The following is a 14,158-nucleotide window of genomic DNA, read 5'->3' as shown; positions in this document are numbered from 1 at the left end:
GCCCCAGCTAGATTTCATTTGGCCCCATAGTTTTCTGAGAGACAGGACATTTCTGCAGCCTGACTTCCCATAGATGTTCTGATTCCCAGGTGAGTGTCTTTCCTCGAACAAGGCTCTGCTGTTCCAGGGCTGGGCATGGTGCCATCTCCTGCCCAGCCTCTAGAGCCACCTGAGTCTCAGATCTTGGATTATAGACCAAAAGGACAAAGAATAATTGTTTTTTGGGAAAAAAAGTTATGGCAGCTTCAGGAAGGGGTTGATCCAGGAGCCAGAGAATCTGAGGCTTGGACCCTGTAGCATCTTTGGCTGACCATTTCTGGGCTTCAGGGTCTATAAAACGGGGGTGACAAAGGCACAATACAGTGTTGGAAGGATTAAGAGGCAGGATTTGGGGCTGTGCAGACAGAAAGCTTTGAGTGAGGGCTGGCCAATGGGATTCATTGTTCCTATTGCTGACTGCTGGGTAGGATGTGGCGCCTTCACTTTGGGACCCTCTGGCAACCATCGCTGGGATCTGGAAGCCTCCCTTTGGTCCTTGGAAAAGTGGGGGCCTTATGTCCCTCCCCCACTCCCCACCCAGTGCGCCTCGGATTGCACCCACTTACCACCCAGGGCTGAGTTCAGAGTCCCCCACGTGGGGAAGGGCCCCCTCTTTTCTGGGTCCGGCGTCGTCCAAGGTCCCCTGTCCCCTCCAGAGCCAGGGCACGAAGTCCTACTTGACTAAGTGACAGTCACGTCCTGGGCCGGGGGCGGAGGGGAAGGGCGGGGCCGGCGGCGGGCAGCCCCCCGCACATGATTGGCTGTCGGGCCCGTCACTCCCGGGACCCGCCCTCCCATGGGGTAAAGACCCGTCCCGCCCCGTCCGGGCCACTTTCCGCGCTGGCCTTGGAGTTCCGCAGACGGTGGTGAGAAGCTAGGGGCTCCGACGTGACTCAGGGGCGGGGTCCTTGGGGTCCTGGGAAACCTCAGGAAAGGAGGGCGCTGGGCTCCCCGTCCCCGGAAAAATGTAATTGTTGTGACAGAGTGAGACCCTACACTGGGTCCTCACCGTGCCCGGGACAAGGATCTACTTAGTATCGGGCGGGGGGGGGGCACATCCTGCCCCCTTCCCGATCCCCTGTGCGCCAAAAGCCTGGGCTGCTTTTCCATACGCGGTTGCAGCCGCCAGATTGGGTGGCCCGGGGATTCTGCCTTCTCTCCCGGGACCTCAGGCCTCCCAAGCCGCCCCCCTCCCGCCCCCGCAAATGGCTCTGCTACCCGGGAGCTGCCCCCAGCTCTGGCTGGCACCTGGGGATCTCTTTCCTGGGCAAATCCTGCCTTTCCCATGGGTGGGTGTGGCCGGGAAATTGCGAAAGCTTTATCTGCTGTGGGGCTCTGCACCCTGCTGGGCCTGGGACCTTGGTCTCTTGGAATTCCGAAGTCTTAGTTCTTTTCTTTTTGTGCTGTGGGTTGAATCCAGGGCCTTCTCGCTGAGCTACACGCGAAGCCTTTTTTTATTTTATGTTTTGAGACAAGGTCTCCCTAAGTGGCCCAGGCTGGGCTGGAACTTTCGATCGATCCTCCTGCCTCAGCCTCTCAGAGTGCTGGTTTGACTGGCGTTTATAAGAGGAGAGAGTGGACTTGGGTGGGGATGTGTTTGGGGGAGTTGCGTCAGCTCTGGCCAGAGCAGCTCTGGGTCACGGGAACCAGCGACGTGCACGTCGCCAACCCTGAGGAATTGAGTGGTGCTGACGTCCACAGTGGTCACTCGGGGGGTGCAGCTCCAGGAGGGGGTGGTGGACAGAGGGGGTAGGAGGGAGTGCCTGGAGTCCTGAGTGGGAACTGGCATCTGTGGAGGCCGGGGCTGGGGCACTGGTCTGGCCTGTACTCTGAGTGTGGGGAGTTATAGGTAGAGATGGGCAGGCTGAGATGTGTCCTCCCCTCCTTCCGGCCCAGGAGCCTTGGGTAAGCTCATTCCTGGCCCCCTTTGGGCCTGCCCCCTTTTTGTGTGTGTGCTACTGGGGATTTAACCCCAGTTTTTGCAGATGCACCTCCAGACCTTTTTACTTTTTACTTTGAGACAGTGTCTCTTCAAATTCTCAGGCTGACCTAAAATACTCGCAATCCTCCTGCCTCATCCACCTGGGTGCTGGGATTACAGGCATGTGCCGCCGCACTCGGCTTTAGTTTTTACTTTTGGCCTGGCTTAATTTTTTTAAAAGCTTTATTCTGTTTCTTTGCAGTGTTGGGGATCCAAGCCAGGGCCTTGAGCGTGGTAGGCAAGCACATACCCCTGAGCTGCACCTCAAACCCTTACCTGTTTTCCAACAGCTAATATTACTGACCTGGCTTTAAACTCTGAAGCCTGCGTCTTGTCCCCACCTCCAGCCACCCAATCCTCCTTCCTGAAAGGCGGCCCCTGGTCAGTGTCCTATGTCTCATTAAACACTCTGCAAAAGCCAGCAAAAGCTTTTGCCCAACTGAACACCTTTTAGCAATCTTGACCCGTGTCAGTTATCCTCAGGGTCAAGCCCTGCTGGGGTTAGGGGGATGTGTGTTACTGTATTTATTCATTTATTTGGTTGTTTGAGACAGGCCCTCCCTATATAGCCCAGGCTGCCCTTGAGCTTTCAGCGATCCTCCTGCCTCAGTCTTCCGAGTGCTGGGATCATAGGGGTGCACCACCACGGCCTGGTGCATTATTTTCTTTAATCTCCTCTTCTAGGCTTCTGGGTTGGTCCTAAGATCATGGCATGGCTGGCAGCGGTGTGGTCACTGCCACCCATGTGGCAGAGCTGGCTCGAGCTTGTCCCCGAAGGGAGGTTTCCATGGTAAAGGGAAGGTGGCTGCTGTAAGCTGTTAGGGCTTGGCAGATTGCCTTCTGCAAAGGTTCTGGCCCAGATCTGTGTCTCTGGACTAGAGGTGATAAAGGTGAACCCCTGGAGTAGGAGCCTGGAAAGGTGGCGCATGGCCTGTCATCCCAGCTACTCCAGAGGCTGAGGCAGGAGGATCACCAGTTCTGGTCCAGCCTGGGCTACTTAGTAACTTTAGTGAGCCCCTGTCTCAGATTTAAAAACAAAACAGACTAGGATGCAGCTCAGTGCAAAGGCCCTGAGTTCCAACCCCAGTACCGAAAGGAAAAACTGGCCAAGTCTGGTTTTTGCCATCTGACTTTCTTAGTCACACTTGCAGTTTGGGATGCGCACAGGTGACTCAGGTGTCGCCCAGTGATGGAGGCCCAGCTGTAAGGAATGAGGAGGTCCAGGGCGATTGTGAGCCCAGCGTCCCCCGCCCGGTCGTGGGCCAGACTTCCTCTAAGGGAGGGGTCAGGTAGGCTGTCCCTTGACAGTTCCCTCTGCCCACAGTACCTGCTGCTGAGACCATGGATGCCCAGGGGACAGAGGCCAATGGGGACAGCCAGGTGACCCCGGAGGAACCAGTACAGCAGGTGAGGAAGGCCTGGGGCTGGGGCTGCCTCAACCCTGTGACTTGTGTGCAGGATACAGAGAAGTGGGGCAAGAGGCTTCCTTCTTTCTTTCTTTCTTTCTTTCTTTCTTCCTTCCTTCCTTCCTCCTCTTTCTTTTGAAACAGGGTCTAGATATGTAGTCCAGGCTGGCCTCAAACTCACTATGTAGCCCAGTCTAGCCTTGAACTCATGGTGATCTTCCTGCCTCAGCCTCCCAGGTGATAGGACAACAGTGTGAAACATGTTTTATATGTTTTTTAATCTCTTCCCCTGCCGAAAGGTAGTTGGGTCATTTCCACGTCCTGGCTGTTATGACTCAGGTGTGGGTGCGAGTTTTCCAGTCTCTGGGTCCGGTTCTAGGAGCAACATCACTGGATCCCATGGTAAACTTGTGATTCCCTTAGTTTGGGTTTTGTGATGCTGGGGACCTGAGCAAGCCCTTGGGCACATGATGACCTCTGAGGACCCCACAGTGCGTAGTGGTGAAGCCCTGGCACACTGCTTGTGTCCAGGACCAGCTCGATATTTGACTGTGGGTGATGTCTCTGGCTCCTTTGGGTCTCAGTTTCCCTACATGTGAAATTGGAACAACGTTGTGTACTTCTCAGGACTATCGGGGTCTCATGTGACCCTGAAGCACATGAGAGTTGTCTCCCAGACGAACCTAGGGGCTCGTGTGGGCGCACCACCAAGGTACGTCCCAGCCTTTTTTATTTTGAAACAGGTTCTTACTAAGTTGGCAAGGATAGGCTCAAACTTGCGATCCTCCTGCCTCAGCCTCCTAGAGTGTTGAGCTGACAGGCGTGTATGATTGTACCCAGCCTCTTTTTAGCTCTGACCACCTAATATTATATATGATCTGTGTCAGAGAGCAGCAAACTTTGTCTATAAAAAAACACACAGTAAATATTCTCAACTTTATGGATCTTATGATTTGTGTCAGTACTGCTCAAAACTGCTATGTAGCCAGAAAACACCATAGATGATATGGAGATGAGCAGATGTGAGGCGTGCCAATGAAATCTTAAACCAAATCGCAATGGAATATTACTCAGCCACGAAGAGGAAGGCAGTCCTGACACTGCTACAGCTTGGATGGACCTTGAGGCCGCGCTGTTCAGGGAGCTGCGGCAGACACAGGAGGACACGCAGCGCAGGGCCCCACCCCCAGGAGGCCCAGTGTGATCAGATCCACAGGGACAGGAAGGAGGATGGTGCCGGGCTGGGGAGGGGACGGGGTCAGCGTTTCCTGGGACAGAGCTCAGCTGGGGAGATGGAAAGCCCTGGAGGTGGGCAGTGGGGACGGCACAGCCAAGGGATAAGTTCCATGCTGCCAAGCTGGGCACTTAGACATGGGAATGTGTTTTAGCCCAATTACAAGAGTGCGCTCTGACTCAGCATAGTGCGGATGAACCTGCAGGACCTGGGCTCCGTGGAGAAGCCAGGCGCAGGCGACCACACTGAGGACCCAACTCCCAGGTGTGCAGCTGGGGCACAGCCCTGCAGACAAGCTGGATGAATGGCTCTAAGCCCCTTCAGGGAGGGGCTGTGAGTAGAGATTTGACCTCTTTAGGGTGCTGAGAAGCATTTAGGGTATAGCTCAGTGGGGTCTTGGGTTCCATCTCCCCCTCTGCCAAGGGGGAAAAAACCCAGTCCTGGTGGCCCACGCCTGTTATCCTAGCACTGGGAGGCTGAGGCAGGAGGATTGCAAGTTTAAGCCCAGCCTGGACAATTTAGTGTGAGCCCGACTCCAAATAAAGCATGAAAAGGGCGGGCCGGGGATTTAGCTCAGTGGTTTTGCCACTTGCTGTGTAAGCGCAAGGACCTGAATTTGATCCCCAGTAACAAAAAAAAAAGAATGAAAAGGGCTGAGGATGCACAGACTCTGGGCTTCATCTCCAGTGTCACACACACACACAGACACACACACACAATGACAGCTCTGGAATTAGTAGTTGTTACATAACTTTGTAAATATATTTAATAAGTGCACAGTTGCAGGCCTCCAAAGGGTGAAATTTACAGTATGTGAATTATATCTCATAAAAGTACAGTATTAGGGAGCTGGCCGTAGTGGTGCACGCCTGTAATTCCAGCACTCAAGATGGTGAGGCAGGAGGATCGCTGAGAGTTCGAGGCTAGCCTGGGCTACATAGTGAGAGCCTTTCTAAAAAAAAATCTGAAAAAATATTAGGGGAATGCAGGTAACAATTAAAACTCAGGTGGTCAGCTGGGTTTGGTACACAGAACAGAGGTGCCTGTGCTCAGGTCCGGACCCTGAGCTCTGATGGCCCCTGTGCCTTGGCACTGCCTGCCACAAGGCTGGGGGTAAGGCCTCACTCGTAGGGGACCAGCCAGTGGAAGTGCATGGCAGAAGCTCGGAGTTCCTGGCTTTTGCAATCACAGCAGTCTGAGTCCCGGGGGCAGGGCTGTTGTGCTCACCAGAAACAGCGGCAGACCTGACCCGGGCATGGTGGTGCACGCCTGTCATCCTGTTACTCAGGGAGGCTGAGGCAGGAGGATCACAAGTTCAAGCCCAGCCTGGGCAACTCAGTGACTTAGCGGGACCCTGTCTCAAAATAAAAAAAAAAGCGCTGGGGGTGGAGCTGAGTGGGAAGGCCCTGGTTCCAGCCCCGGTGCCCAAACATAAATAAATCAGACCTGCAGGTGCCGGAGTTTCTTGGGCTCCGTCGCCACCCTCCCTCAGCTGCCTCTCCCCACCTGCAGCCCAGTGTGGTGGACCGCGTGACCAGCCTGCCGCTCATCAGCTCCACCTGCGACATGGTGTCGGCTGCCTACTCATCCACCAAGGAGAGTCACCCCCACGTCAAGACCATGTGCGACGTGGCAGAGAAGGGAGTGAGGACCCTCACAGCGGCTGCAGTCAGCGGGGCGGAGCCCATCCTGTCCCGGCTGGAGCCTCAGTGTGAGTGATGGAGGCCCCAGAACGTGGGGACTGTCCCCTCCTGACCTGGGGCATCTGCTGCACCCTTGGCCCTGTCTGCCCACACCAGTCCCAGACCCCTCAGACCCAGCCGTAGTTCTAGTTGTTTGTTTTTTGAGACAGGGTCTCACTGTGTAGCCCAGATTGGCCTTGAGCTCATGGGATCCTCCTGCCTCAGCCTCCCAAGTGCTGGGCTGACAGGCGTGCATCCCATACCCACTCCACAGTTGGATTTTGATTTCTCCCTTCTCCTTCCCGCAGTGGCATCAGCCAGTGAGTATGCCCACAGGGGGCTGGACAAGCTGGAGGAGAACCTTCCCATCCTGCAGCAGCCCACGGAGAAGGTGAGGACTGAGCACGGGGCACCATCAGAAGCCCCTAGGGAGCTGGGTGGAGAGTTGCCCACCCGTCATCCCAGTGCTGTGAGAGGCCGAGGGAGGAGGATCACAACTTTGAGCCCAGCATGAGTGATTTAGTGACTTAGCGAGAACCTGTCTCAAAACAAAAAATAGAAAGGGGCTGGGATTTGCCTCAGTGGTTCCACCGCCTGCCCCACAAGTGCAAGGACCTGAGTTCTATCGTGAGTACCAAAAATCAAACAAAAAAAACAAAAAACAAAAAATTAAAAGGGCTGGGGATACAGCTCAGTGCGAAGGCCCTGGGTTCCATCCCCAATACCAAAACAAGTAAGAAAAACCCGGGGCTGAATCCACACACTCGGGGGCAGGTGAGGAGGGCTGGCTGGGGCACACCTTGCATGTTGGGTCCTCCGTCCAGGAGAGCAGTGGGCCAGGCCCTTCCAGCACCCCAGCTCACTTAGGGCCAGTGTTCCCCCTGGTACCCACCCAGTGCCTGCTGTATACCCATCTGCCCCGTGCTGTTCACGAACAAAGGGCTCAGCCAGGAGCTGCTGAAGCCCCCAACCCTGGCGATGTCCCCAGAAGCCCAGCCTCAGGGCTGCGCTTTGCTTTCTCCTTCCCTGTCCCAGACCCAGTGCCTGGGGACCCTCCTGTCTGTCCGCTGGGCCAGCCTTCCTTCCCTTACTGAAGCCAGGAGCCCAAGGTCAAGTTCTCAGCTCCGGGCTTGGGAGGGGCCGGGGTTTCTCTCTCCTGGGCCCTGGGCCATGACTCTTCTCCCTGGAAAAGGCAGCTTTCCAAGGTCTGTGGGACAAGGGTGTTGCCTGTGTTACTCTTTTGTTTTCAGCACTGGGGATGGAACTCAGGGCTTTTGTGCTGAGCTCCATCTGCAGCCCTTTAAGAATTGTTTTTTTATTCTGAGACAAAGTCTCCCTGAATCGGTAAGTTGCCTACGTTTCACTTTAACTTGTGATCCTCCTGCCTCAGCTTCCTGAGTGCTGGGACAACAGGTGTGTGACACCATGCCTCAGCCCAGTGCTAGGTTTTAACCCTGGTGCTATGCTGATTGGATGCACAGATTTTCACACCAGACTAGGTTCAAATACCAGAAAAGGAGCCCAAGCAGGGCCCTCTCTTTGTCCTTGTCTTTTGTCCTGGTTTTATTGGCAAGTGGCCCCACCCACTCATTTCCGTTTCCATTTCCATGGCTCCTGTCTGCCTATAGTGGCAGGGTTACCTTCTGGTTTTGGTTTTGTTTTTGGGTACCGGGGATCGGGATGGAACTTGGGTCCTTGTGCTTGTGCAGCAGGCAGCGAAACCACTGAGCTAAATCCCCGGCAGGGTTACCCTCTGACTCGACAAATCTTCTTCTTTTCTTTCTTCTTCTTTCTATATTGGGGATGGAATCCAGGGCCTTCGCATTGAGCTACATCCCTAGCCCATTTGTATTTTTCATTTTGAGACAGTGTCTTACTAAGTCACATAGTTGTCCAGGTTGGGCTTGAATTTGAGAGCCTCCTGTCTCAGCCTCCCAGAGTGCTGGGATTTCAGGCATACACAACCATTTTGACCTTAATGACCACGTTAAAGACTGTCCAAATACAGCCACATTTTAACGTGCTGGAAGTGAGGGCTTCAACTGACAACTTCCTTAGGAGGACACAGCACCACCCCTAGCCCCTGAGAGGAGGACAGGGAGGCACAGAGAGGTAGAGGGACCTGCCTGAGGCCACACAGCTAGGGAGCAGCAAGCCAGAAATGGGAACCTGGGCATACTGACTTTTTTTTTGGTCTGGGGATCAAACTCGGGACCTTGCGCTTGCGAGTCAGGTGCCGGAACCACTGAGCTAAATCCCCGGCCCTATGACTTTTTTTTTTTTTTGCAGTGCAGAGAATAGAACTTTGCCCCAAGCTGAATCCCAGCTCTTACTGCTCAGGGTCACAGCCGCACCAGGAGGTGGAATGTTCCTTTCGGGGTGCAGCAGAGGGGCGCCCAGGGACTGAGGTGCAGTTGTCCTGTCTTGTAGGTCCTGGCGGACACCAAACAGCTCGTGTCGGCTAAGGTGTCGGAGGCCCGTGACGTGGTGTCCCACACAGTATCGAGTGCCAAGGACTCCGTGGCCACCCGCGTGGCGGGCGCGGTGGATGTGACCCGCGGAGCTGTGCAGAGCGGTGTGGACATGACGAAGTCCGCGGTGACCAGCAGCGTCCAGTCGGTCATGGGGTCGCGTGTGGGACAGATGGTGCTGAGTGGGGCAGAGACCGTGCTGGGCAAGTCAGAGGCCTGGGCAGACAACCACCTGCCCATGACAAATGCCGAGCTGGGTGAGTGCAGCCCTGTTAGCCATGCTCAATCCCTGCAGCCCCTTCCAGGCTCACCTTGGCCCTTGGTCACCTCTCCCCTAACCCTGCAGCCTGTCCTGCCCATAATAGCCACTAGATGGGGCTGTGAGCACTGAGTAAGGTCCTGCTTCCTCTGCCCTCAGCCCTCCATGACTCCCACCTCCCTGGGGCCAAAGCCCAAGTCCTCCCTGCAGCCCACAGGGCCCTGGATGCTGGCCAGTCCCCTCCTTACCTCCCCACCTCCCTCTCTGCCCCACTGTCCCTCTGCTCCAGTCACATGGGCTTCTTGCCTGTACCACACTGGGCTCTATCCTGCCCCAGGGCCTTTGCATGGGCTATGCCCTGTGTCCATTTAGCTCCAATCAAATGTTACCTCCTCAGAAATGTCTACCTAGTCTCCATTATTTTCCCTTTAGCTTGATTTTTGTTACTGAGATGGTGAATTCTGTGAGGAACAAATTTTGATTCCCAACATATCTCCAGGATCTAACTTACAGAAGGTGCCCAGTAAACCTTTTTTGTATCAGTGAAACTAGGTATTGAGCCCAGAGCCTTTGCACTGAGGTACATCCCGTCATTTTTTAAAATTTCAAGACAGGGTCTCATTAAGTCACAAAGTTGCTCGTTCTGGGCTTGAACTTGTGATCCTCCTGCTTCAGCCTCCCAGAGTGCTGGGATGTCAGGTGTGCACCAGTACATGGGTTTGAACTTTTAAATGAACCAAGAGGCTCAGGGGTGCCACAAGGCAGGGGGGAGAACAGAGAAGAAGCCCTTTCTACATGATTTTTGGGTAAGGCTTTGAGCACCTGCTGAAAATGTTCCTGCCCCAGGGAGCGGCCAGTGCAAAGGTCCTGGGATAAGAAGAACCTGTTCAAGGGTCAACAAGAAAGCTGGTGTGGCTGGGGCCCGAGGAGTGATCATGGGACCATTTGGGGTGGTGGCAGGAATGGAGCGACATGGCAAACGGCGAGTCCATGTCCTCTCCTACCTCATGTTGCTGGCCTCGTCTGCAAGTCCCTGGCAGCCTTTGAGCGCTGCGACCTGGGCACAGACAGGACCAGTGCACCCTGGCCTCACAGGGACCTCTTGCCCACCCCAGCGCGCCTCGCCACGTCCCTGGAGGGCTTTGACATAGCCTCGGTGCAGCAGCAGCGGCAGGAGCAGAGCTACTTTGTGCGCCTAGGCTCGCTGTCTGAGCGCCTGAGCCAGCACGCGTATGAGCACTCGCTGGGGAAGCTGCGCAGCACCAAGGAGCATGCGCAGGAAGCGCTGCAGCAGCTGGCGCAGGCGCTCAGTCTGGTGAGTAGGGAGAGGGGCGGCGCGACCCTTCCCGTGCTGGGTAGAGCATCACGCACCTGGGCAGGTGCGCTGGAAGGGTCCAACTGGCTGGGGCTGTGGTTGTATGTTAGGTGCTCTGGTGTAAAAAAGGGTACTACCTGGCCAGGTGTGGTGTTGTAGGCATATTATTCCAGCGCTCTGGGAGGCTGAGGCAGGAGGATCTCAAGTTGGAGCCCACCCTGGGCAATTTAGTGACTTATTTTTTAATTTTTGTTTATTTATTTTTTTGGTGCCGAGGATCGAACTGAGGACCTTGCGCTTGCAAGGCAGGCAGCGGAACCACTGAGCTAAATCCCCGGCTCCAACTTAGTGACTTATTAAGACCCTGTCTCAAAATAATAAATAGAACAGGCCTAAGATGTACCTTAGGGTGAAGGCCCAGGGTTCCATCCCCAACACAGTTTAAAAAATAAGTCGGACCGGAAAGGAGCACCCCCCGGAGGAGCCCCGACCCTCACTGGTCTTTCTCCGCTGCAGATGGAAACCGTGAAGCAGGGAGTGGACCAGAAGCTGCTGGAGGGGCAGGAGAAGCTGCACCGGATGTGGCTGAGTTGGAACCAGAGAGCATCACAGGGCTCGGAGGACCCGGCCAAACCAGAGGTACCCACTGGGTGTGCCGGTGCTGGGGCACTGAGTCAGCCTGCAGGCGCTGCTCTGTGGGCCCTCCCACCCGCATGCTCTCCAAGACTCCTCCTCTTCACTGTTTTCTGCCACCCTGAGGCCTCCTCCAGGAAGCCCTTCAAGATTTCCCTCCATGGGTGTGGCTGTGGCTTGTAAATTCAAGTTGCTCCATACTGATGTGGCTCGCAGCTGGGCATGGTGGCACATACCTCTAATCCCAGCACTTGGGAGGCTGAGGCAGGAGGATCACAAGTTAAAGCCCAGTGTGGGCAACTTAGACTTTGTCTCAAAATACAAAATAAAAAGTGCTGGGGATGGAGCTCAGCAGGAAGCCCTCAGTTCGGTCTCTGCCCTGGAAAAGCTTCCCGTCTGGCTACTGATAGAGCCCTGCCCTGCTTCAGCTGCGCATCCTGCTGTCCCCACAGGTGGAGTCGCGGGCGCTGGCCATGTGCCGCGAGGTGGCGCAGCAGCTGCAGAGCACCTGTGCGTCCTTGGGCGCCAGCATCCAGGGGCTGCCCGTGCACGTGAAGGACCAGGCCCAGCAGGCGCGCTGCCACGTGGAGGACCTGCAGGCCACCTTTGCCGGTGCCCGCTCCTTCCAGGACCTGCCCGGCAGTGTCCTGGCTCAGAGCCGGGAGCGCGTGGCCCAGGCCCGAGAGGCCCTGGAGCGTGTGGTGGAGTTCGTGGCCCAGAACGTGCATGTCACCTGGCTGGTGGGGCCCTTTGCCCCGGGCATCACTGAGCGAGCCCCAGAGGAGGAGGAGAAGTAGTAGGGGGTGGGCCGGCCTTGTCCCTCCCCGGGGGCACCAGCATCGCTGGTTTCTCTAACAACCAGCTCACTTCAAACTCTTCTCTTCTTTTTCTATTTTTTTCTTTGTTTCAGAGGGCTTGGCACTGAGCTACACCCCAGCTCTTATTATTTTATATTTTGTGACAGAGTCTCCCCAAATTACTAAGTTGCCCAGACTAGGACTTCCGGTCTGAGTACCCTGGCCCCCTGGGTGGCCAGTGGGGGCAGCTGAGCTGATTCTGGGTCCAAAAGGGGCTGAGGCCTGGGTGGTGAGCCCCGTCCCAGTACCCAGGTATGCAGTGTCGCCTTAATAAATTTTACCTGCAGCTAAAGTGTGTGTGTGTGTGTGTGTGTGCGCGCGCGCGCGCGCGTTTTAGTCTATTCTTGATGCTAAAACAAAAATAGCTTAGAAAGGCGCAGTGACACATGCCTGTCATTACAGCTACTTGGGAGGCTGAAGCAGGAGGATTGCAAGTTTGAGCCTACCCTGGGCAACTAGGCAACTTACAAAGACTTTGTCTCAAAATAAAAAGTGAAAAAGGGTTGGGGATGTAGCTCAGTGTGAAAGTCTTGGATGGAATCTCAGGAAAAAAGGAAAGGGGATAAATATATGTTAGCCTCTTTCACTACTATATAATCACCCAGTGTGGAATATTACACAGCAACAAAAGGAATAAGGTTCCAGTGTGGTGTGTGTACCCATAGTTGAAGCTTTTTGAGAGGCTGAGGCAGGAGCATTGCTTGACCCCAGGGGTTTGGGGCCAGCCTGGCCAACATGAAGAGACCCTGTCTTTAAAAGGAGAAAGCCCGGATGTTCCCAACAATGTGGAAGAAACCCACAGGCAGAATGATGAGGAAAAGAAAGCCAGACGTGAAAGCATCTAGTGTGCTGAAGTTTAGAAACATCACGATGGACAGGAAGACAGCAGTCAGGAGAGCAATCGCCTGTGGGGGCACAAGCGAGCAGCTGAATGAGGAGACTTGGCGGCGGGCGGCAAATGGCTTGTGTTCTGTTATTTTTGGTGCTGAGACTGAACCCAAGGCCTCTGCACTGAGCCACACCCCAGCCCTTTTTATTATTTAAAAAAAATTTTTTTCAGGTACAGGGAATCAAACTCAGGACCTTGGGCTTGCTAGGCAGGGACGGTGCCACTGAGCTACATCCCTGGCCCTTTTATTCTTTATTTTGAGACAGGCTCTCGCCAAGTTGCCCAGGCTGGGCTCCAACATGAGGCGCTGGGGTGACAGGCATGCACCACCACGCCCTGCTGAGAACCGTTTCTTTCCTCTTTCCTGATGCCTTCCTAGGGCCAGGCCAGCCTGGCACGCAGCAGGTACCCAGTGAGTCCAGCCCACATGTGAGAGAGGCTGCAGGGTGGGGACCTCTCATCTCTGTCCCGGCTGTGGGAAGCCCCTTCGAGGACTCTCAGTGACCTGCAGCCTGAGGCTCTGGACCGCTGGGGGCTCTTGGGCAGGAGTCCAGGGTGCCCGGGACTCTGAGGGGGCAGAGTCGGGTCTCTGTTTCCGCCCACACTGACTGCTGCTTCCGCTTCCTCAATTATGAGTGAGGCAGCAGCCAGGCCTGGGCCCTGTCCCTGTCCCTTGTCCCCAGCAGACTCCGGGTACTTTCACAGCCGCTTCTGTGCTTTCGAGAACCCGAAACAGGGCCACGCTTGGTCACCATGCAAAGTCAGTGTTGCCCAGTGTGCTGATGCACACCTGTCATCATCCCAGCACTCGGGAGGCTGAGGCAGGAGGATTACTATGAGTTTGAGGCCAGCTTTGGCTATATAGTGAGACCTTGCCTCAAAAATATATTTTTTTTAAATTGTGGTGAAATATATGTAACCTGAAATTATGGTAACTGTTTTTGGTGCTGGGGATTCTACCCAGGGCTTTGTACTTGCTAAGCATGTGCTCTGCTGCTGAGCCACACCCAGCCCCCTTCTGACCACGTCTAAGTGTATGGTTCAGTGGCATCGAGCGCATCCCTCGGCTGTGCCGTCCCCGCCGCCCACCTCGAGGACTTTCCATCTCCCCAGCTGAGCTCTGTCCCAGGAAGCGCTGACCCCTGTCCCCTCCCCAGCCCGGCACCACCGTCCTCCTTCCTGTCCCTGTGGGTCTGACCACGCTGGGCCTCCTGGGGGTGGGGCCCTGCGCTGCATGTCCTCCTGTGTCTGCCTCAGCTCCCTGAGCAGCGCGGTCTCAAGTTTTCTCTCCCTGCTCTAGCGGTGCCAGGACTTCCTTTTCATGGCTAATATTCCATCCTGTGGTTAGACCACTCTGTGTGTATTCATTCATTGGGCAGCACAACACTGGGT

The 14,158-nt window shown here is 55.3% G+C and overlaps 1 protein-coding gene across 3 annotated transcripts; it reads left to right on the top strand.

Annotated features, from left to right (window-relative positions):
- The first annotated feature begins 826 nt into the window (after positions 1-826).
- Positions 827-12,169, top strand: Plin3 (perilipin 3). 3 transcript variants are annotated; one of them, XM_087201680.1, is made up of 9 exons: positions 827-905; positions 3,345-3,427; positions 3,730-3,828; positions 6,173-6,371; positions 6,651-6,733; positions 8,773-9,070; positions 10,188-10,387; positions 10,904-11,026; positions 11,473-12,169. In XM_087201680.1, exons 2-9 carry the CDS (start codon positions 3,362-3,364, stop codon positions 11,815-11,817), a joined length of 1,413 nt encoding a protein of 470 aa, XP_087057806.1. In that variant the 5' UTR covers positions 827-905; positions 3,345-3,361; the 3' UTR covers positions 11,818-12,169. The 3 variants fall into 3 exon arrangements, with proteins under 3 accessions (XP_087057806.1, XP_087057807.1, XP_087057808.1); XM_087201681.1 differs by lacking the exon at positions 3,730-3,828; XM_087201682.1 differs by lacking the exon at positions 10,188-10,387.
- The last annotated feature ends 1,989 nt before the right edge of the window (positions 12,170-14,158 follow it).

Source organism: Heterocephalus glaber, unplaced genomic scaffold (genome assembly GCF_053883595.1).
Source record: "Heterocephalus glaber isolate CG9 unplaced genomic scaffold, H.glaber_assembly_v1.0 deba00001760, whole genome shotgun sequence".
NCBI lineage: Eukaryota > Metazoa > Chordata > Mammalia > Rodentia > Bathyergidae > Heterocephalus > Heterocephalus glaber.
Note: the sequence above shows the minus strand (reverse complement) of the source record. Positions and strands in the feature narration are given on the sequence as shown.